This window comes from Engystomops pustulosus, chromosome 1 (genome assembly GCF_040894005.1).
Source record: "Engystomops pustulosus chromosome 1, aEngPut4.maternal, whole genome shotgun sequence".
Classification (NCBI taxonomy): domain Eukaryota; kingdom Metazoa; phylum Chordata; class Amphibia; order Anura; family Leptodactylidae; genus Engystomops; species Engystomops pustulosus.
In genome coordinates this window covers 36,902,567-36,925,637 of record NC_092411.1, presented here as the reverse complement: position 1 = coordinate 36,925,637, position 23,071 = coordinate 36,902,567, and the positions used below count along the sequence as shown (strand labels likewise).

The 23,071-nt window shown below is 41.7% G+C and overlaps 1 protein-coding gene and 1 long non-coding RNA gene across 3 annotated transcripts; both read right to left on the bottom strand.

The window, feature by feature from the left end:
• Positions 1–4,234: 4,234 nt before the first annotated feature.
• On the bottom strand, positions 4,235–13,481 carry LOC140070393 (uncharacterized). The gene is made up of 3 exons (XR_011848923.1): positions 13,361–13,481; positions 4,618–4,686; positions 4,235–4,530 (listed from the first exon to the last, which is right to left on the bottom strand). It is a non-coding gene; the product is annotated as an uncharacterized lncRNA (long non-coding RNA).
• A 794-nt stretch (positions 13,482–14,275) lies between these two features.
• S100Z (S100 calcium binding protein Z) lies at positions 14,276–19,563 on the bottom strand. Of its 2 annotated transcripts, none has more exons than XM_072116780.1 (3): positions 19,427–19,563; positions 18,761–18,916; positions 14,276–14,560 (listed from the first exon to the last, which is right to left on the bottom strand). In XM_072116780.1, the coding sequence occupies exons 2-3, from the start codon at positions 18,899–18,901 to the stop codon at positions 14,402–14,404; spliced, it is 300 nt and encodes a 99-aa protein (XP_071972881.1). In that variant the 5' UTR covers positions 18,902–18,916; positions 19,427–19,563; the 3' UTR covers positions 14,276–14,401. The 2 variants fall into 2 exon arrangements, with proteins under 2 accessions (XP_071972881.1, XP_071972787.1); XM_072116686.1 differs by lacking the exon at positions 19,427–19,563 and adding an exon at positions 19,181–19,341.
• Positions 19,564–23,071: the final 3,508 nt, after the last annotated feature.

Below are 23,071 nucleotides of genomic sequence, written 5' to 3'. Positions count from 1 at the left end.
CGCTACTGTAGGCTTCAAGAAGCTGTTTGTATTCTCCTATGGCTATTTTCTAGCCAAGTATCAAAGGAAGCACAGTACTATGCCAGATGAGATGACACTGAGTTATTGCCTAATAGAAATCCAACCCCTACTTAATTTTGCCACTTCAGCCTTTGCTATGGATATGTGCGCCACTAAGCGCAGAACACAGCGGTCGCAAGTCTCACTACAAATTGCTCAGAATTGGCAAGTACATGCACTGCAGAAACTACAGCCACCAGCAGATCAACCAGAAATCAAATATATAGAACGCTACTGTAGGCTTCAAGAAGCTGTTTGTATTCTCCTATGGCTATTTTCTAGCCAAGTATCAAAGGAAGCACAGTACTATGCCAGATGAGATGACACTGAGTTATTGCCTAATAGAAATCCAACCCCTACTGAATTTTGCCACTTCAGCCTTTGCTATGGATATGTGCGCCACTAAGCGCAGAACACAGCGGTCGCAAGTCTCACTACAAATTGCTCAGAATTGGCAAGTACATGCACTGCAGAAACTACAGCCACCAGCAGATCAACCAGAAATCAAATATATAGAACGCTACTGTAGGCTTCAAGAAGCTGTTTGTATTCTCCTATGGCTATTTTCTAGCCAAGTATCAAAGGAAGCACAGTACTATGCCAGATGAGATGACACTGAGTTATTGCCTAATAGAAATCCAACCCCTACTTAATTTTGCCACTTCAGCCTTTGCTATGGATATGTGCGCCACTAAGCGCAGAACACAGCGGTCGCAAGTCTCACTACAAATTGCTCAGAATTGGCAAGTACATGCACTGCAGAAACTACAGCCACCAGCAGATCAACCAGAAATCAAATATATAGAACGCTACTGTAGGCTTCAAGAAGCTGTTTGTATTCTCCTATGGCTATTTTCTAGCCAAGTATCAAAGGAAGCACAGTACTATGCCAGATGAGATGACACTGAGTTATTGCCTAATAGAAATCCAACCCCTACTGAATTTTGCCACTTCAGCCTTTGCTATGGATATGTGCGCCACTAAGCGCAGAACACAGCGGTCGCAAGTCTCACTACAAATTGCTCAGAATTGGCAAGTACATGCACTGCAGAAACTACAGCCACCAGCAGATCAACCAGAAATCAAATATATAGAACGCTACTGTAGGCTTCAAGAAGCTGTTTGTATTCTCCTATGGCTATTTTCTAGCCAAGTATCAAAGGAAGCACACTACTATGCCAGATGAGATGACACTGAGTTATTGCCTAATAGAAATCCAACCCCTACTGAATTTTCCCACTTCGGTCTTTGCTATGGATATGTGTGCCACTAAGAGCTAAACACAACGGTAGCAAGTCCCCCTGCTAATTCCTCACAAAATGGTAAAAGATGCAAATTAAATTAAAAAAAGTAGAACGTTATTGTAGCCCTAAGAAGGGCTGTTGGGTTCTTTGAGAATCACTCCTGCCTAACAGTAAGCTAATAGAACACCCTAACGCTTTCCCTGAGCAGCAGCAGCTCTCTCCCTAGCGGCATCCAGAGACAGAATGATCCGAGCAGCGCGGCCAGCGGCTAGTCTATCCCAGGGTCACCTGATCTGGCCAGCCAACCACTGCTATCGACGTGTAAGGGTACCACGTCATGCTGGGTGGAGTGCAGAGTCTCCTGGCTTGTGATTGGCTCTGTTTCTGGCCGCCAAAAAGCAAAACGGCGGGAGCTGCCATTTTCTCGAGCGGGCGAAGTATTCGTCCGAGTAACGAGCAGTTTCGAGTACCCTAATGCTCGACCGAGCATCAAGCTCGGACGAGCATGTTCGCTCATCTCTAGTGCTGAACTTGCTTGTGAGCAACAGGGAACTTTTAATTGGTGTCAAATATATTTTTCCTTTTATTTTTGATGAATAAATGTGCAGTGGGTCTAATAGTCCGAAAAATCTGGTACATATAAATATGAATATCCAGGAGAGCACGCATTCAGAGTTTAGTTTCTTACCAGGTTTGCTGTTAAATACGGAATACAACAAAGTGTCACATAAGTTCAAAAGTAAACCAGAAGTCCTCATCCAAAAACATTGCCCAACATAACCCTGGAATGGGGAGAGAGGTGAGATGGGGATACATGGTCCTGAATGGACAACTCCGAGTTCAGTTAATCCATAGAAGTGAACTCCGAGTGAGATAAACCGTCCATTGCTTATTAATAAAAAAGGAGCAGATGTTAAAAACAGAAAAATAAATAGCAATAATTGTATTTGGTTTAACCTTAAGAAAGTTGATACTAATCAACATTACCAAATTTGGTTTTAAAGGCATCAAGAGAATGGGCACATTTACTAAGGGCCGTGCGCCACTTTTCTGCCGGACCTTGCACGTTCTTTTAGGTGCTAACTGCTTGCAAAGGTATTTAAAAAGTAACTGTATAGGGTTTTTTCCTATAGCTCTTGGGATGTAAATCTTTGTTACCTTTATTCACCTCTCCATGTGTTGATAAACCCTATTAATCCATAATTTGCTTACACTATGTGCTCCCTGCTCACAGGGGAGGAGGTCATATGACTGAGCTCTCTGCAGAGCTGAATGTGTCCAAGACTGTGAATGCAGATGTCTCCTAGACAGACTAGTATGGTACACAATCTCCCTGTTCCCTATCAGCCCATCCATCCCAGCCTGTGATTCTATAGAACTTTCTCTGTCTCTCTCTGTACCCCATGCTGCAGCCCTTCCCCCACCTTGTCATTGGAAGTATCAGCTCTGTGCAGATAAGCTATTAACCCTTAGTGCTCACACAGCACAGGCTATAGACTTAATGTACTAATGATTTCTACCACTTAATACATGTCCCCTGCTCCTCCATGTGATGGAAGCTGCCAGGCTGTCACCATATACATCCTGTATGCGCACTGTGCAGTGTTCACTGGATTTACTTGTGGGAAACTAAATGGATTTAATGCTAAATTACTTTGAGAGAGAACACAAGGTATCATGGGATCTGTGGGCAAGCTAACTGCCCTCAGCTTAAGGGCATAGACTGACAGACATTAGTCTCCGCCCATTTCACCTCTGGTGAGAAAGATTTTTGTCAAATACTTTCAGAACAGAAAATGCCATAACTTTGGAAAGAAAAAGACGAGCAGCACAAAGTAGGCAAAGGGGGAATCACATATAATAATTTGGTCAAATCACTATAGCTTTACAGTTACGCTTTAAGAAGTGTCCGCACCACATCTGCGTCGCACGCATCCATTTTGCAGCGCAGCTGCACTGTTCCTCACAAATTTCGACACAAATTTCTGCTCTGAAATTGGCGTTCCGATGCAAGTCCAACATAAATGCGTTGCACGCCCCATGTTAAGGGTGCATCCCAAAAAAAATTGGTGCACTCTGTATGGGCAGTACAGAGGGCGCCAGATTCATGAAGAACAGGCGCCAGAAATACTGCATCTGGCGCCCCCTGCACACTAAACAAGCAAACTGCACATTGTTATTAAATGTGGGCCAATATATTTTCATCACCCATTGCATACATTTAATATTTATATTAAGTACCCCAAGTGCTAATACTTTCCAGTGACGTGGTGTTGTGCCAGTCTCTATCCACCTAGCTGCATTGGCTCAATAGACATCACCACTACAGCTAGAGATTGACATCCCTGGAGGACATGAACTAAGAACCAGAGAAATACATGGAGAAGCAAGATTTTATGTAGCCTCTAAATCAGTGGTTCTCAACCTGTGGGTCGGGACCCCAGTGGGGGTCGAAAGACCAAAGCCGGGGGTCGCCTAAAGCCATCGGAGCTGCAATTTTACTGTGTTTTTACTGCGAGTTGCATGGTTTGGGGTCACCACAGCATGAGGAACTGTATTGCGGGGTCACAGCATTAGAAAGGTTGAGAACCACTGCTCGAAATGGACTACTTTACTATACAATATACAGAATAGAATGGTATGATATAAGGGGTGAAATGAGTTGTAGTTTTATTTTCTCCAGGCCAATAAATAATCTTGTATTTGTAATAACATGGCCACACATGACTAATAGTATTGAGTTCAGGATGACCCACGTACAACTAGATACAGGCACCTAATGGTGATCGAAGTAACCATAACAGCACCATGAAATGTGTAAGAAGTACAAGTTCTAGAACTCTGCAACCAATTTATAAAGTTCTGATTACGGCCACATATCCCATCCTGACAGTCAAATCATATTCTCAAAGACATGAGGAGAGGCACAGTCATTATTAAATAATAGGTTCACCTACGAATCCTACATGTGTGGTCCTGATGGATGGTTTTAGATAATAAGATCATTTATTTTATCTTAATCCACCAGGGTTATTTAGCCCCTTTCCTGAAACCATATAAATTAACTGGACTTATTTCCTAGAAGTCAAGTAGGGGAAGAGTGGAAAGGTCGTGAAGAAGAGCTGTAACCGTCCATGTAATGGACCATGACTAAGTTGTAAGACGAAACTTGTAGGTCTGCTTTGTGTTGTCCATTTGCTGCTCAAATCGTGACATGGATTTTAGACTATAAATAAAAAAAACAAAGTTTTTATGCATCTCCAGTGATCGTGCTGGATTTTCTTTTGGATTTGTTACGTCCGTGGAGGCTTACACACTTTGTCCGTGCACAAGGAGGATTGCAGATTGAACCAGGATGGTGAGCTGGCTTTCATCTTATACACTATAAAGAAAGGGATAAAGAAAAGGGGGCATTATACGGAGGGGGTTGTAGAAAAGAGGGCACTATATGGAAGGACCTGAAAAAAGGGAGTTATATAATCAGAAGACAAAAAAGGGGTCGGTTTAAGGAGGGGGCTGCAGAAAAGAGGGCACTATCAGGAAAAAGCTTCAGGAAAGAGGGCACTATAAAGGGGACTGCTGCTGGGAGCATTATTAAAGGGGGATTGTGGGAACAGAGGCATGATATAGATTGGGGTAAGAGGAGGGGGGGGGCATGCATTTTTTTGTTTCTCAGGACTATTGCATGTAAGAGGATCCAGGGCTCTGACAAGTGTATAACCCGTGGGATACCGCTGCTATTGCTCCTTTTCAAGTAAATATGCGATGAATATGAGTGGGAGATGCATAATGTCTGGAGTTTGGGTCAGTGGGAGCTGTAAGGGTGACATTATCGATTGTCACCCAGGTCTCCCAGGAATAAAAGCCACTATATTTAATATTACACTAGAAATAAATATATCTTTTAATATATACTTATGTAGCATGTTACCACTAGGCACAGGGGGATGCCAAATCACTGGGGGTCACCAGATGCATCTTCCTTGTCAGGGCTGAGGACATCCAGCGATGCCTCCTGTGACCTGTCTGCCATGTAGATGACCTATTATTGGTTCTTACGTCCAGTACTTGCCAAGACGAAAGTTCCCAGACTATCATTTATTTAGAGATACGACAGCGGTAATTAGTGGAACATATTCGTTATATATCCTTGCCTTGTAATCATTCTCCCATTGGGAGCATTACATTGACACTGACATAATTGCAAATGACATTCTCCAAGCAGCCATTAATAACGATAATAGTAATTCATTATGAGGAGAAGAGCGGATCATCCCTTAGAAAACAGTGCGGTGAATTCACTGAGATGTGAACAGTCAATGCACTTTAAGTATTACCCTTATTTTTAATGTACAAATAACTTTCCATCACTGTAAGCATGGGCCATATATTAATTATGAATAGTTAATAAGTAGTTTGTTGGAAATTATGAATGGTCAAAGGTAGAAACATTAGTAAAGACACAATTAATTACTTCTATTATTAAAATATTCCAATAAGGAGTATACAGAACCCCTTCTTTTTTGTTTCACATCGGAATTAGGCAGGATGATATTTGCCCAAGGTGCGCCCAAGGCTCAGCTGATCATATGCACATGTTTTGGGGCTGTGCATTCCTTGGCCGCTTCTGGAGCAGAGTGCTCACTTACCTAGAAGATATAGTAGAGTTTGGAGTAGAGTATGTTAGAGTTTGTACATGCATTTACTGTACATGCATTTACTGAGAAAATACAAGTTTTATATGCATGTCGGCGCACCATTGGCGCGTGACTTTGAGGTTTCTGCACTCTATGTTGCCAGATTGACAATGACCTTTCCCCCTGTAAAACCGAGAAAGAGAAATATTTTTGCGACAAACCTTCTACATGTGAATTAACCCATAAATTGTAGGGTTTTTTTCGCATAAATTAATAATACAATCGAATATAAGAATATTTATAATATTTAATATAATTCATATCTCAAATTTTTCTTAATGGATAAAGGTCTGATAACTATATAAGTTTATGGCAAAGGGGGGGGGGGCGGTACGGTTTTATGGCATATAAGCACTGAAATAGTCACAATTCCTGGTTCCAACTCCACGGCACGTGGGATTGAAGGGCATTGGGAGTTCCTGTCCCTAACTTGTACATTAACTATAGCCTGTGCCAGGAAATATTGTATGCCAGGCAGGACTAAGCATTAGGAGCTTATGATAACATCCCCCATAGACATACTGTATACTGACACAGATAAGGGGCCTTTCACAGAAGCGAAAGGCCCCTTATCTGACTGAAAAAACTGGACATGGATACAACATTTGGACTCATGAACTCATGCCCGATCACAGCGGAATAACAGTGGATTTACCACTTGGGAAAAAAATCCAGAGCCATTCCAGATAGACTTAAAGTACTCATTCTGTCACGTATGGGGGAGATTTATCAGAAGTGTCTGAGAGCAGAACTGTTTTAGTTGCCCATGGAAACCAATCAGAGCTCATCTTTCAGTTTCCCACAACTGTTTATACAATCAAAGCTAAGCTCTAATTGGTTGCCATTGGCAACTACAACAGTGTTACCTCAGACATTTCTGATATATCTATCCCTAAAGTCTTAGGGGCACATTTACTTACCCGTCCGAAGGAGTTCACCCAAAGTGCATTGTCCGATGATAATGCACTGTGCCGCGATTCACTAAGATCATGCTCCCGATATCCTGCATGAGTCGCTTCCCCGCTCAGGTCCCCCGGAGTTCACCTTCTTCTTCCTGGTGCATTTAAGTGCTTGTTCTTGCAACACAATTTGAATGTTAAATCAGTCCGAATCAGTCGGATCATCTGACGGCCCGCCTCTCGATTTCTGTCACATGAAAGCCAGTGCAGCTGTGCCTAAATCCGATCGCGTGCGACACATTCCCTTAATAAATACCTGTCGAGCGAACCCCGGAAACGTCTGAAAATCCGACGAAACTGCGGCCGCGGGCCCTTAGTAAATAAGCCCCTTTGTGTACTGTATGATTTTTCTTTCAAAGTTGTGTTCTCCAAGTTGTCCATTATATCTGTATTATTTCTGTTTTTGTACTATTGTAGTTATATAAAAATCAAAGAAACATACATGTAAACTTAAATTACATACTAACTTCAAATTTCACCAGTTGATCTCATATGGATATGGAGTAAAAACCCATCCACTCAATATACTCAATATATTGGCTAATATTCAACAAAAATATGTAACTGAAGCTAAAGTAAATCTACCATCATGATAAACCAGGGACACTTACTCATAGATCCAGATACAGCGACTATGGTGATCTTTTTAAATTTGTTATACAGACGGTCCGCTACTTAAGGACACCCAACTTACATACGACCCCTAGTTAAAGACGTACCCCTCTGCCCACTGTGACCTTTGCTGAAGCTCTGTGGATGCTTTACTATAGTCCCAGGCTGCAATGATCAGCTGTAATGTGTCTGTAATGAAGCTTTTGATAATCCTTGTTCCCATTACAGCAAAAAATTTTGAAACTCCAATTGCCACTGGGGCAAAAAATGTTTTTGTCCGGAACTAGAATTACAAAATATACATATAGGTTCGACTTACATACAATTTCAACTTAAGAACAAACCTATGGAACCTCTCTTGTACGTAACCCGAGGACTGCCTGTACCTGACCTCCTTTCTTCTAAAAATCAGCTTTTAAAATTATGCAAATGAGCCTCAAAGGCTACTGGGGCAGTTCCCAGAGCCTCCCCTTCCCCCCTGTGCTTCAGATTCACAGGCTGTTCAACTGTCTCACCCCTCTGCTCCCGCTCTGCACTCCCCCTCTCTCTGCCTGGTGTAATCTCACTGCAGCAGAAGACTATCCAGCACACAGTGGGAGGGGGAAGTGTTCCTGCACACTGTAAGAGTCTGTGAATCTGCAGCATGGAGGTGTTGCCAGCCTCATTAGCATAATTATAAAAGTTAATTTTAGAAGGGGGGAGGCCATGGATGTCAAATATAATAAAACTAACACAGTCACAGTAAATGTCCCTGGTTTATCATGCTTGATTTTGATGATAGATTTCCTTTAAAGGACACCTGTCACCAGGTCTGTGTCACTTGTCCTGTCACTACTACCTGTTGGAGCAGCTCACATGGATTCCATTCCAGCCTTTATCTAGTTATTTCATACATTAATCATTATAAAATCATCATTTCTTTATTATGTAAATGAGGCTGGTCACATGGACAGAGGCAGTGATGTCACGGCTGTTACCCCTCCCATCTCCTCCCCCTGCTCATGTCTGTGTCTAATGTATTGTAAAGCATTGCTAGTGTGTGTGCTGCATCTGCTGTCATGCTGCATCCTCCCATACACATGTGTGAGACACAGACATCAGCTACACAAGTACCTGACATGTTCTGCTATATCATGGCTGTATCTCTCCTATACACACACAGGCTGCAGGGGGCGTGGCCACCAGCAAACACATGGAGCAGCCATTGCATCATTATACAGACTGTCAGTCAAGTACTGGGGGTGTGGCTGTACCTCCCACTCATGAATAAGCTGGACAGCTTGAATATGCTAATGACTCATTGGACATTTCACAGGTCATTTGCATACAGCTTTAGGACCTCATTGCTTAGGTTTACAGGCATATAGAGGGACAATGAAGGCAATGCTCTCTAATGGCAGTTTATGAAAATATATTTAGTTTAGGGGAGTTATTTTGCATGACGGGTTCTCTTTAAGTACAAGGTTGTTTGATCTGTAAAGAGCTTGTGTTGCGAAATCCTGACACAGAGCGACATGTCATGTCCTTACATCATAAGGCCAGGGTTCTCTCTGCCACCAGGAGACTTCTAATGTCGTAATATTCATTTTGTAACAAGTCAGAGCTATTAGAAGTGTGAGGAAGTTATTGCATCATTTAGGGAGTCATTATTTTTCTGATTAACCCATTCACTATTTCACTGTGAGTCCTGACGAGCCGTTTTAGAATAATGTCAAGAACGGAAAGGGTTACCTGGTAGTAATTGCACTTCTACAGCATCACCTGTGCCCATGGCACTAGGGAACCCTGCCTCGCGGGTGAACTTCCTGAGGTTTAACTCTTGTATTGCTACAGGAACCTTAATTATATAATATATCCTCAGGAACATTTAAAATGTTATATTATTAACTTATATATTAGCATTATTCCATAATTCACTGGGGTGCAAGTTGGGGTGCCACTGGGGGGACTCTGTATAACTGGCACTATTCTTAGGAGGTACTGTATGACTAGCACTATTCTTAGGAGGCACTGTATGGCTGGCACTATTCTTAGGAGGCACTGTATGGCTGGCACTATTCTTAGGAGGCACTGTATGGCTAGCACTATTCTTAGGAGGCACTGTATGACTGGCACTATTCTTAGGAGGTACTGTATGACTGGCACTATTCTTAGGAGGCGCTGTATGACTGGCACTATTCTTAGGAAGCACGGTATGGCTGGCTCTATTCTTAGGAGGCACTGTATGGCTGGCACTATTCTTAGGAGGCACTGTATGACTGGCACTATTCTTAGGAGGTACTGTATGACTGGCACTATTCTTAGGAGGTACTGTATGACTGGCACTATTCTTAGGAGGCACTGTATGGCTGGCACTATTCTTAGGAGGCACTGTATGACTGGCACTATTCTTAGGAGGCACTGTATGGCTGGCTCTATTCTTAGGAGGCACTGTATGGCTGGCACTATTCTTAGGAGGCACTGTATGGCTGGCACTATTCTTAGGAGGCACTGTATGACTGGCACTATTCTTAGGAGGTACTGTATGACTGGCTCTATTCTTAGGAGGTACTGTATGACTGGCACTATTCTTAGGAGGCATTGTATAACTGGCACAATTCTTAGGAGGTACTGTATGGCTGGCACTATTCTTAGCAGGCACTGCATGACTAGCGCTATTCTTAGGAGGCACTGTATTGCTGGCTCTATTCTTAGGAGGCACTGTATGGCTGGCAATATTCTTAGCAGGCACTGTATAACTGGCACTATTCTTAGGAGGCACTGTATGGCTGGCACTATTCCTAGGAGATACTGTATGGCTGGCTCTATTCTTAGGAGGCACTGTATGACTGGCACTATTCTTAGGAGGTACTGTATGGCTGGCACTATTCTTAGGAAGTACTGTATGACTGGCACTATTCTTAGGAGGCACTGTATGACTGGCACTATTCTTAGGAGGTACTGTATGGCTGGCACTATTCTTAGGAGGTACTGTATGACTGGCACTATTCTTAGGAGGAACTGTATGACTGGCACTAGTCTTAGGAGGCACTGTATGACTGGCACTATTCTTAAGAGGCACAGAATGGCTGGCTCTATTAGGAGGCATTGCATGACTGGCGCTATTCTTAGGAGGTAATGTATGGCTGGCACTATTCTTAGGAGGTACTGTATGACTGGCTCTATTCTTAGGAGGCACTGTATGGCTGGCACTATTCTTAGGAGGCACTGTATGGCTGGCTCTATTCTTAGGAGGCACTGTATGGCTGGCTCTATTCTTAGGAGGCACTGTATGGCTGGCACTATACTTAGGAGGCACTGTATAACTGGCACTATTCTTAGGAGGCACTGTATGACTGGCGCTATTCTTAGGAGGCACTGTATAACTGGCACTATTCTTATGAGGCACTGTATGACTTGCACTATTCTTAGGAGGCACTGTATGTCTGGCACTATTCTTAGGAGGCACTGTATGACTGGCACTATTCTTAGGAGGCACTGTATGACTGGCACTATTCTAAGGAGGCACTGTATGACTGGCGCTATTCTTAGGAGGCACTGTATGACTGGCACTATTCTTATGAGGCACTGTATGACTGGCACTATTCTTAGGAGGCACTGTATGTCTGGCACTATTCTTAGGAGGCACTGTATGACTGGCACTATTCTTAGGAGGCACTGTATGACTGGCCCTATTCTTAGGAGGCACTGTATGACTGGCACTATTCTTAGGAGGCACTGTATGTCTGGCACTATTCTAAGGAGGCACTGTATGGCTGGCACTATTCTTAGGAGGCACTGTATGTCTGGCACTATTCTTAGGAGGCACTGTATGGCTGGCACTATTCTTAGGAGACACTGTATGACTGGCACTATTCTTAGGAGACACTGTATGGCTGGCACTATTCTTAGGAGGCACTGTATGGCTGGCACTATACTTAGGAGGCACTGTATGACTGGCACTATTCTTAGGAGGCACTGTATGGCTGGCACTATTCTTAGGAGGCACTGTATGGCTGGCACTATTCTTAGGAGACACTGTATGACTGGCCCTATTCTTAGGAGGCACTGTATGACTGGCACTATTCTTAGGAGGCACTGTATGTCTGGCACTATTCTAAGGAGGCACTGTATGGCTGGCACTATTCTTAGGAGGCACTGTATGTCTGGCACTATTCTAAGGAGGCACTGTATGGCTGGCACTATTCTTAGGAGACACTGTATGACTGGCACTATTCTTAGGAGACACTGTATGGCTGGCACTATTCTTAGGAGGCACTGTATGGCTGGCACTATACTTAGGAGGCACTGTATGTCTGGCACTATTCTTAGGAGGCACTGTATGGCTGGCACTATTCTTAGGAGGCACTGTATGACTGGCTCTATTCTTAGGAGGCACTGTATGGCTGGCACTATTCTTAGGAGGCACTGTATGGCTGGCACTATTCTTAGGAGGCACTGTATGACTCTTTAATGGAGTCCAACTTTGGAGCTGTATGAGTTTTATGCAACTTAACAGAGCATACAATTGCATTGGCGGTGATACTTATCTGACTTCCTGACTTTGTATTGTCTGTCTGTTACCTGAGGTTCTCTCCCTGGCTCTGACCCTCGGCAACACTTCTTAATTTGCTCCAGCCTTTTCCTCTAGCCTCCTAAGGGTGGTGGCACATGTGGCGTTTTGAACCCGTTTGTTTTTAGCATTTTTTTGAAAATACATCCGTTTTTTTTTTTTGACTGTTTTTAATTAAGATAAATTGAGAAAACCGGACAAAAACTGATGCGTTTTTAAGAAAATGCATGTGTTTTCTAACCAACTGGTAACTAAAACAGGGGTACAAAACGCCACGTGTGCCACTACCCTTAGGCTACATTCACACGGACGTATAAAAACGTCCGTATCCGTACCGTTTTTTTACGGATTACATACGGCCACTTTCATTTCAATGGACAATACGTCTGACCATTTATATTGCCGTTTTTTACACTGTAGCGTACCGTACCGTATACTAGCCGTATAAAAATATAGAGCATGTCCTATTTTCTCCCGTATTTCAGTTCTGTATGCCCTAGAAGTCTATGGGGACGTATAAAATACGGGTCACATACGTGCTGCATACGGATGAAAAACGTCACGTATATACGGGCCCATACGGCCCGTAAATACGGGACTGGAGAAATCATACGGTCGTGTAGCCTTATACTGATTCTTGGCTTAGTTCCTAACAAACTCAACTCCGGTTATTTTGTGACTTTTTGGGGAAATTCCACCGTCTTTTTCAGGGAATTAGGGTCAGTTGTGGAATTGTGGTCTTTTGGACCCTAACTAATGTTTGAGTGTTGCGCTTTTCTGTATCTGTATGGAAGTCCAGGGTATGACCTTTTTAAACTCTTGCAATTAATATAAGGTAAAATAATTATTCCCCTGGGAATTTATTACTGCCATTCAGTGGCTCTATGCCATATAAGTGGGATGCATGTGCCAATAACAATACTTTGGGGCACATTTACTTACCCGTCCCGTTGACGACGCCGATCCGGAATGTCTGGCGAGGATTCGGAGCTCCCGCGATTCACTAAGATCGCGTGTCCAATTTCCTGCGTGTGCCGCTTCCCTGCTCAGGCCCGGCGGAGCATAGGCAATGCATTGTTCCAACAAATTTACTATAGCCTGCACACATTAAAGCTGGACCTGGTATACAATTTATCCGAATGACAGATATACTACTCAGTACATTCTTAGTATTTTCAGCACGTTGTGTGCCATCTGGAGGAATGGCAAGACTGGCCACTCACTCTTAATAAGTACCTCATAGCTTCTCTCTCCAAGGCTAACAAGTGGCGGGTTCTTCAACACAGCAAACGATCAAAGTGTAAAGATAATATTAGTATATAATTTGCAGCAGCTTTTCCCAGCACAGTAGCATATATTAGAATATATTTTTGATGTATTATATAAAAATGTGGGGGAGATTTATCAAAAGTGTCTGAGAGCAAATCTGTTGTAGTTGCTCATGGCAACCAATTAGAGGTCAGCTTTCACTTCCCCACAGTTGTTTATAAAATGAAAGCTGAGCTTTGATTGGTTGCCATGAGGAACTAGAACAGTTCTGATCTCAGACAGTGTTTAGGCCTATTGTTGAATCTGAGGTATTTTCTCTATTTTTTGGAATCATAGGAGAAGATTTATCAGAAGGGTCTGAGGTAAAACTGTTCTAGCTGTCCATAGAAACCAATCAGAGCTCAGGTTTTATAAACAGCTGTAGGAAAATGAAAGCTGAGCCCTGATTGGTTGCCATTAAAAAAACAGATTCTAAGACTAAGACAATTCTGTAAATCTCCCCCATAGATCATAATATATAGGGGCACATTTACTAAGGGCTTTACGCCACACTTTTGTCGGATTCTAGGCTAAATCGGCTTGCACGGGTATTTAAGATGTGGGGATTGTGTCACAAATTTGGACCAAGCGCCGTATTGAACTTGCAGACTGTGACGCATACTCTATGTTAAAAGTGCACCACAAAACAGATGAACTGGCGCCAGTGAGGGGAAGCAACAGATTCATGATTTCTGGCGCATGTTCTTAATTAATCGGTCGCACCCAGCATTATACACAGGCAGAGAACTTTTAGTGAAGTTTCCGACTTTCTAAGTAAATGTGTTTTCCCCATAGTTTTCCCTTCTCCTAAATTGTAACCAATAAATAAAAAATGAAGACAAATAACTTTATCCAATATTTATTCAGTAACAGTTATCAACATGGCATATCCACAACGCTGATGTTTTTCTGGGTTACACTCTGACAATGGTTTCCTGCAGGATTCACAACATTAACACAGAAATATATTTATTTTCCCTTTTTCCTCAGCTGCTCTTCAAAGAAGTCATTACAAGCCACGGTCAGGGCCGCCACCAGAACCACAAATTCATTGAAGTCCACTTCATTGTCTTTATTGGAGTCCAGATCATTCATAATCTTGTCGACCAGCTGTGGATCTTTTTGACACTAAAAGTAAAAAGCAAATGAAAAGTATAAGAAACAGCTATTCCATGGTTAACCCTTTCAGGGCCAGGGTCATTTTCACTTTTAAGTTTTTCTTTTTTCCCTGCCTTTTTTAAAAACAGAACTTTTTTATTTGAATGTTTCCAGAAATGTATGAGGGATTTTTTTTCTGATGGATAAAATGTACAGACTGCACAAATTGCACAGGATTTTCTTATTTTTTTACATTGTTCATTGTATAGAATAATTATTTTAATATGTTACAGGAAAGCTACCATCAAAATAAATCATGATAAACCAGGGGCACATACTCATAGATCACTGTGACTGTGTGTGTTATATGTGTTATCCGAGGCCTCTTTCCTTCTAACATCAACTTTTAAAATTATGCTAATTAAAGAGAAAGGCTCTGGGGGTGGTACCGGAGCACATACGTGTTGTCGTTTCAAAGGCTGTTACACTGTGCAGGAGCACTTCCCCTCCTACTGTGTAAGATCAGCTAGCCCTTCTGGCTCATTAGCATAATTTTTAAAGTAGATTTTTGAAGAAAGAAACCCACGGATAACAAATATAAGAAGATTTCCACAGTCACGGCGCCTGTATCTATGAGTAATGTCCCTGGTTTATCATCATGGATTTGATGGTAAATTTCCTTTAATAGTGTTGACATTTGAGGATACCAGGATATTGAATGTTTTTAGGACTATTTTTAAAATTTATGATATATATTATGTATAAAACTTTTCTGTTCGTAGTATTTGGGTCAACAACCTTTTAATTTACATTTTTTTCCCCTAGGGAATTCCGCTAGCTAATAAATATACTTTTCTTTAGAAAATCCATAGCCTGAATGCAGAAAGGGATTGCCGTTTGCCTCATGAACACAAATGTAGTTTGGGGATGTGCGCTGGGCCATGGATTTTATGGATAGCACACATCCCCACATACTTATATGGGATCATATACACGGCCCGCTGTATGAGGCGACTACCAGAAGTCTTTTTGACTGCCAACATGTTTGCATGGACCTCACATGCTGATGACACACGGGCTGCAAACATCAGACCACAGGTCCGTTATTTGTGACCTGTAATACATATATGTTTGCGTGCATGAGGCTTCAGGCGGAGACTGTGTTGCAGGACAGTGAGTATGGACAATAGGGTGTGCAGCAGAACCCGCAGCCATGACCCATGTTGCATCAAACTTCCATTTTTCATATCACTAAAAATTTTATATGTGTCTTTTCATGTAGGACATAGATGTGTTCAACAAAAACCCACGCTCAGGATGCATTGCACTCTACATATAAGGACATATTTCCAGTTTATATTTGACCCAGGTGCTGACAAAACTTGCAGCATTAAATAATCTGATGGTTGTGGAATAGCTGCAAAATTACCACTAAATGTCTGAGATGGGAAAACCCCTTGCCGTGGAGAATTAATGGACCATAACAAAAATCTGGGAAACATCAGATTTTTTATAATAAAGCATCTGTTACTATTTATATATGTTCCAATTCTCCAATAGTTGTCCTTTTACTTCCAAAACATAATACTATAGCTAAAAGGTAATTAATTTGTGGTAGAAATCAATTCACGTCAATGCTTAGTAATGAATGTGCCGCTAGTGAGGATGACTCATGAGTATATGTTGTCAGAAAACATGAACCTTGCTCAATGAGTAATGGAAAGTTCTAGACACAGATCAATAGCCATGTTATTGTTTAGTTAAATGAAAGCAGAAAATGCTACAAGCGAAGGAGAACAGATTATAGTTACACTTATCTAAACTGGATCTTCAATAGAAATAATTGTTCTGCTGCAAGGTATAGTATTTGACCTATCTGCCTCCCAAGAGGCTCTGAAGCAGCTGAGGATCTGCGGCACATGAGTTCATAGATTATAATATCTGCACATGGCAAGATAAATCTTATTCAAACCTTCTTGCGTTGCATAAAAGACAAGGATTAAAACCGGAGGAATTTGCATGCGGTGACAGCGTCGTGTTAGGTGACAGCAGCGCAAATGATAACAAGCAGGCGCTATGCAAAGTGTATCGTGCAGGGACAAACCGCACACAATATACTGTGCGCAGCCTATGTGCTCCTAAACTAGAAAATCCACATGCAAATATGTATATCAAAGAATAGAAGTCACCAAAATATTTCCCTTTCAAATACAGAATCGCACTGCTTTCTACTATCTAGCCTTAGGTTTCTACTAGGAATCCCCTCAAATATCCCTTCTAGATAAAACTGACCAAACATGCAGGTAAAAAGTAACCATAGAAATGATGCTCCTTGTAGGTTAAAAACAGAACATTACAGGCAGTCCCCAGGTTACGTACAAGATAGGGTCCGGAGGTTTGTTCTTAAGTTGAATTTGTATGTAAGTCGAAACTGTATATTTTACAATTGTAGATCCAGACAAAAAAAATTTGGGCCCCAGTGACAATTGGAGTTTAGACATTTTTTGCTGTAATGGGACCAAGGATTATCAATAAATCTTCATTACAGACACCTTGCAGCTGATTATTGCAATCTGGGACTATAGTAAAGCATTCAGAAAGCTTCACCAGAGGTTAGAGGGGTCTGTCTGTAACTATGGGTTGTCTGTAAGTCGGGTGTCCTTAAGTAGGGGACCGCCTGTACAAAGAAAACTGTGAACAGGATAGACTTGTTGCAGAAAATGTAACTTCCAAAAATCTGTTCTGTAAATCTGATGTGGTTTGTAAGTTTGGTTTCAAATTTATAGGACAGATGTTTGCCGTACCTGAACATAAGAATGGATGAATATACTGACTCTATATAATATACATTATAGTCATCAAAATCAAGGCAACCAACACCAAGGAAATCTGCAATTTCTTAGAGCTGCCGTCACTTCATTGTAGTTATTGACTCTAGTGTCGCATCCCTTTCTATCAGACTTTGGTAGAGAAACTTTTAAGGAACCAGATGTAATAGCGTGCCCAATACATACTATCTAGGTTCGTATGTAAGCAGGTAATCTGGTCACCACCACATCATCTTATATAGACAGCTCTAGATTAGTTCTTCTGGTCACCACCACATCATCTTATATAGGCAGCTCTAGATTAGTTCTTCTGGTCACCACCACATCACCTTATCTGGACAGCTCTACATTAGTTCTTCTGGTCACCACCACATCATCTTATATAGGCAGCTCTAGATTAGTTCTTCTGGTCACCACCACATCATGTTATCTAGGTAGCTCTACATTAGTTCATCTGGTCACCACCACATCATCTTATATAGACAGCTCTAGATTAGTTCTTCTGGTCACCACCACATCACCTTATCTGGACAGCTCTACATTAGTTCTTCTGGTCACCACCACATCATCTTATATAGGCAGCTCTAGATTAGTTCTTCTGGTCACCACCACATCATCTTATATAGACAGCTCTAGATTTGTTCTTCTGGTCACCACCACATCATCTTATATAGGCAGCTCTAGATTAGTTCATCTGGTCACCACCACATCATCTTATATAGGTAGCTCTACATTAGTTCTTCTGGTCACCACCACATCACCTTATCTGGACAGCTCTACATTAGTTCTTCTGGTCACCACCACATCATCTTATATAGGCAGCTCTAGATTAGTTCTTCTGGTCACCACCACATCATGTTATCTAGGTAGCTCTACATTAGTTCATCTGGTCACCACCACATCATCTTATATAGACAGCTCTAGATTAGTTCTTCTGGTCACCACCACATCACCTTATCTGGACAGCTCTACATTAGTTCTTCTGGTCACCACCACATCATCTTATATAGGCAGCTCTAGATTAGTTCTTCTGGTCACCACCACATCATCTTATATAGACAGCTCTAGATTTGTTCTTCTGGTCACCACCACATCATCTTATATAGGTAGCTCTACATTAGTTCTTCTGGTCACCACCACATCACCTTATCTGGCCAGCTCTATATTTTCAATCCTATAAATAACTTCATAATAATATCATACCTATAAATTAACTTAATGCACATCAGCCATGAAAATAAATACCTCTATTTTTGTAGACTTGGACTATGTTCCCATCTCCATTGGAGACTCCATATCCTCAGACCAGCAATTAAATCCTGAATTTCTAACACTATACCAAATTTGGCCTCCACAATACAGTCATCTTTAGAAATCTGATGTTGCTATATTGTATACTTACAGCAAGGAAGTCTGTCAGCTCGCTCTGCAGGAGTTGCTTCAGTTCTCCTTTGTTCAGCTTGTACTTGTCACCTTCTTTGCCGGAGTAATGGTGAAAGATCCGGATCATGGTATCCATGGCACCTTCCAGCTGGGTGGGCATGATGGAGATAGGGGTCTAAGTGGTAAAATAAAAAGAAAGGATTAAGTATGGGGAAGGATAAATTATGATTTTTTTCAATTTAGAGTTTAAATAAAATAATCTAAAAATAATCTAAAAGTAATGTAAATATTATTGAGATCATCATAGGTCTGTGCAAATAAAACTACACTCTTTCACATGCGTAGAAGTTTAGAGTGTTAAAATATGTGAAGAGGCTATCCTTTAGACGAAAATCTAGTAGAGTGAAGGAAAAATGACAAAAGGGATCAATCTTCATACCTGTTTGTCTGCAGCGAGAAAAAAAGAGAGGAGGAGGAAGAGGTAACGAAATCTCTCAAAGCTGGGTTATTTATACACAGTGTCCTACTCCTGCACAGGTATTCCCAAAATGTAAAAGCTCCTAGTTCACCAATGAGGACATGGGAGCGTTCTGCGTCAGTCGTCACCAAGCACTCATTGGTTGTTGGTGTGCGCTTTCATCATCTGAATATTTGAGGATTTGTATACCTTGCGTAGCTAACTTACCTATAATAACCCGTAGTAGCTGGCGGGGAGGAGACTCCTCACTGTACATCTGCTCATTAAAGCAGGTAGGAAGTTATGGCAATTAGTTGCTAGGAAGCTCAGGCAGAGGAAAATGTCCAAAAATAATCCAAGGAAGAAGGGAATACTTTGTTATTGCTTAAATGATGGTTGTATCCTCCAGGGAGGGTTCACGTAGAGGGAGGAGGCGCACATGCAGGGTGACACAAAGTACACCTTTCATGTAATACATTAAACAATACCATGATATAAACACTTATGTACCTGCCATTTATCCTTCACAAAATGTAATAGATACATTTAATGGATTAGATAAATTAAAAGACATAGGAACAAGAAGCATGGAGCAGAGCTATAGGATGAACGTTTATCCGGATAATTACGTACTCCGAACAGGAAGCAATGATTAAACCTGAAAGTAGTTATTTTCCCTATGTAATAGGAGGCAAAACAGTCTTCAGTATGTTTTCTTATAGAATAACAGGGGCGGCATTTTGTTCAATCACTTTGGTGGGTGTGTCTGCTTACTTCCGAAAAAACACATCCATTTTCATCCTATGTTGTAGGTATTGTATCCATATCCGAAAAAATTGTGCTGCAGTGTTCGGAAAAAGGGAGGCAAATACTGGAGGAGCTACTAACTTGGCACACTCCCAAATTAGCCAGAAAAAACACTCATAAAAAACAAGTGCTCTAACTCCACAATAAAACGTTAAGATTGAGAATTCCACAGAACGGTCTCACCCAGTTCCTTATAGATTGGAGATTAAAGAAATTCCTCAGTAATTCCTCCTGTCGCAATGTTCACTTCTCTATACTGGATCCTGTAAGAGACCACGCTACACTCTCTGCATACGATCACAGCACCGGTCCTGTATCAGGAAGAATGTGGACAGATGGTGCAGATAAATGTGGCAGATGGTAAGGATAAAAGTAAAATTAATTTTATTCCAACATACTGACAAACAGAATATTAAAAGCGCACTTATCAAAATGGTTAAAAAACGCCAGAGGACCTCATGCCCGACCTAGGTTTCGCCCTTTGGCTTCATTTGAGAGCCCATTGACTTTTATGTGAAAGGCCACAAAGTATTGAAAGAGCCTTAAATATGTGAGGGAACAGAGAAAGTGCTCTGTTTGTCCAGAAGGGATGTTCTAAATTTGTCGATAATATGAATATATTTGAGTTCTCCATACATAGCACGGATGTTTAAGGTGCTCCAGGTTGAAGGTCAGACTTTGTGGCCACCACTTTGGCATATACTTCCAACATCACAGACATTACAGACATAGACAATCCTCTAAACCTTCTCTTACTGCTAAATTCCCTAATATCAGCACTACAGTTCCACCACATGAACAGGATAGGCATGGCCAGCTTCGACCCATGCTCACTTTAGTGGGGAGAAGACATGTGCACAGTCCCCTGTGCCTCTGAGCCATTTCCCTTACCTCAATATCCTTAAAACACACATGCATTTTTTTTAGAATAGTGCCAATGGCATTGCTAGGTGCTAGGAACCAACTTCTTTCTGGTGCATTGGACAGGCTCATGTCATTCCACCACCTGTGGCATTTTAAGGGAGTCTAGTTACAATTGGACTGATTGGTCAGAACTTGGTTATCTTGGTTTTTGGAGTTGGGCATGGGGTAGATATGTATTCAGTGGACAGTGGGGGTACTGTTTATTACAATTAGGGGCATTTTTATTGTTGTGGAACATGTTAACGGCACATATTTCAGGGCATAGATTGGGCACTCATTTTTTTTAAATCAGAGGAACAGAATGGGAATGGATATTGTTATACCCCCTCCATCCTAAACAAAATAATAAAAGGTAAAGAAATGAAGTGTAGCCCCCATACAGCAACCTAGAGTGGTCCAAAAATAGTCATATAGAATTTTAACCACCAAGTATTTTCAGTAATACTACCAGTTGGACACCTCCTAAAATGTTTTGATATTTTGGAGCTTTGCTTTTGTATTATGGTTATTTGAAAGTAACTATGTGACTGACGCTCAACTCCCATTCTCTTGACATGTAATATCCTGGCATTGTCATCACACTGAGAATGTATCCAGCTCCCTTCTGTTTTCATTTAGGTGCTGGAAGAAGATGGGTTCAGTTGATTGATGGGTTCCAAGTGTCCAGGGTCGGCCCCAGGTGTCAGTAGGCCCCTGGGCGACAGAGCCTCAGTGGGCCCCTTTGCATTGAACTCTCATGGCGGTATACCATATCATGGTTATTTTATATAAAGCCCTCTCACCCCAGTTGGATTCATTAGATACAGCGCCCTCACCTCTATGGATTCCTTATGTACAGCCTTATGTGGGCCCCGGAACTTGCCCAGGTATGCTCAGTACTGGCACCGGCCCTGCCAGACCCCCACCAATCTGATATGATGGACCTATCCTATGGTTAGGTCAGGAATATCTGTAAGGTGTAAAACCGCTTTGATAATGAAATGAATATGTATATAAAATCTGTGTGTACAAAACTTTTTGATGTAGATCAACCTTGCATTTATGAATACAGGCAGTCCCTGGGTTACGTACAAGATAGGGTCTGGAGGTTTGTTCTTAAAGGGCACCTACCACCACGAATCTACCTATAAAGGTAGATCGGGTGGTAGGTGGATGTATGGGATGTGAGGATAGCCCTTTTTAGAGCTAATCCTCACGTCCCCACTAGCATAGCATAAACTTTATTGCCTTGATATGTAAATTTTATTAAGCGGCTACTGGGGCGTGGAGTAGCCGGACACGAGGCTACACGGCGCGGCTACTCCACGCCCCAGTAGCCGCTTTCCCCGCCTACCCTGTGATCTTCGGCGCGCAGCTCCTGGCAGCTGCGCGCCCTCGTCCGAGAAGCCGGAGTTCTGCGCATGCGCAGTAACTCCAGCCTCGTTCCCGAGATCGCGCATCCTCGGGCCTGGTGGTAGGTTCCCTTTAAGTTGAATTTGTATGTAAGTCGAAACTGTATATTTTATAATTGTAGATCCAGACAAAAAAAAATTTGGTCCCAGTGACAATTGCAATTTAAACATTTTTTGATGTAATGGGACCAAGTATTATCAATAAAGCTTCATTACAGACACCTTACAGCTGATTATTACAGCCTGGGACTATAGTAAAGCATCCAGAGAGCTTCACCAGAGGTCAGAGGGGTCTGTCTGTAACTAAGAGTTGTCTGTAAGTCGGGTGTCCTTAAGTAGGGGACCGCCTGTATATAATATATTGCAAATGTCTTTAAAATGGGAAAAGTGTGTAGTACGTAATTATTCATTTTAGATATTACATAATGTCCCAACAATGGAAAATTGGTAATCCTACATGGCCAAGGGTTAATGCATAAACTCGTTGTAACATGACAAGCAGCTCTCGTATGTATTCCCCTTACAATCATCAAGGCAAAATCACTTTATCCCCCAGGGATTCTGTTACTAAAAAAGAAGCCGTCATGGGAGTATCAAAATAACATTGAATTTCACTGTACAGATTTAGACTAATATGTAATCTATTATAGCAAATCCTGAGCCGACCATGCATGGAAATATAATAAGTAATATATTAGAATAACAATTTCTGAAGCCCCCATGTATTTTAGACACTGATCTATAACTTCAA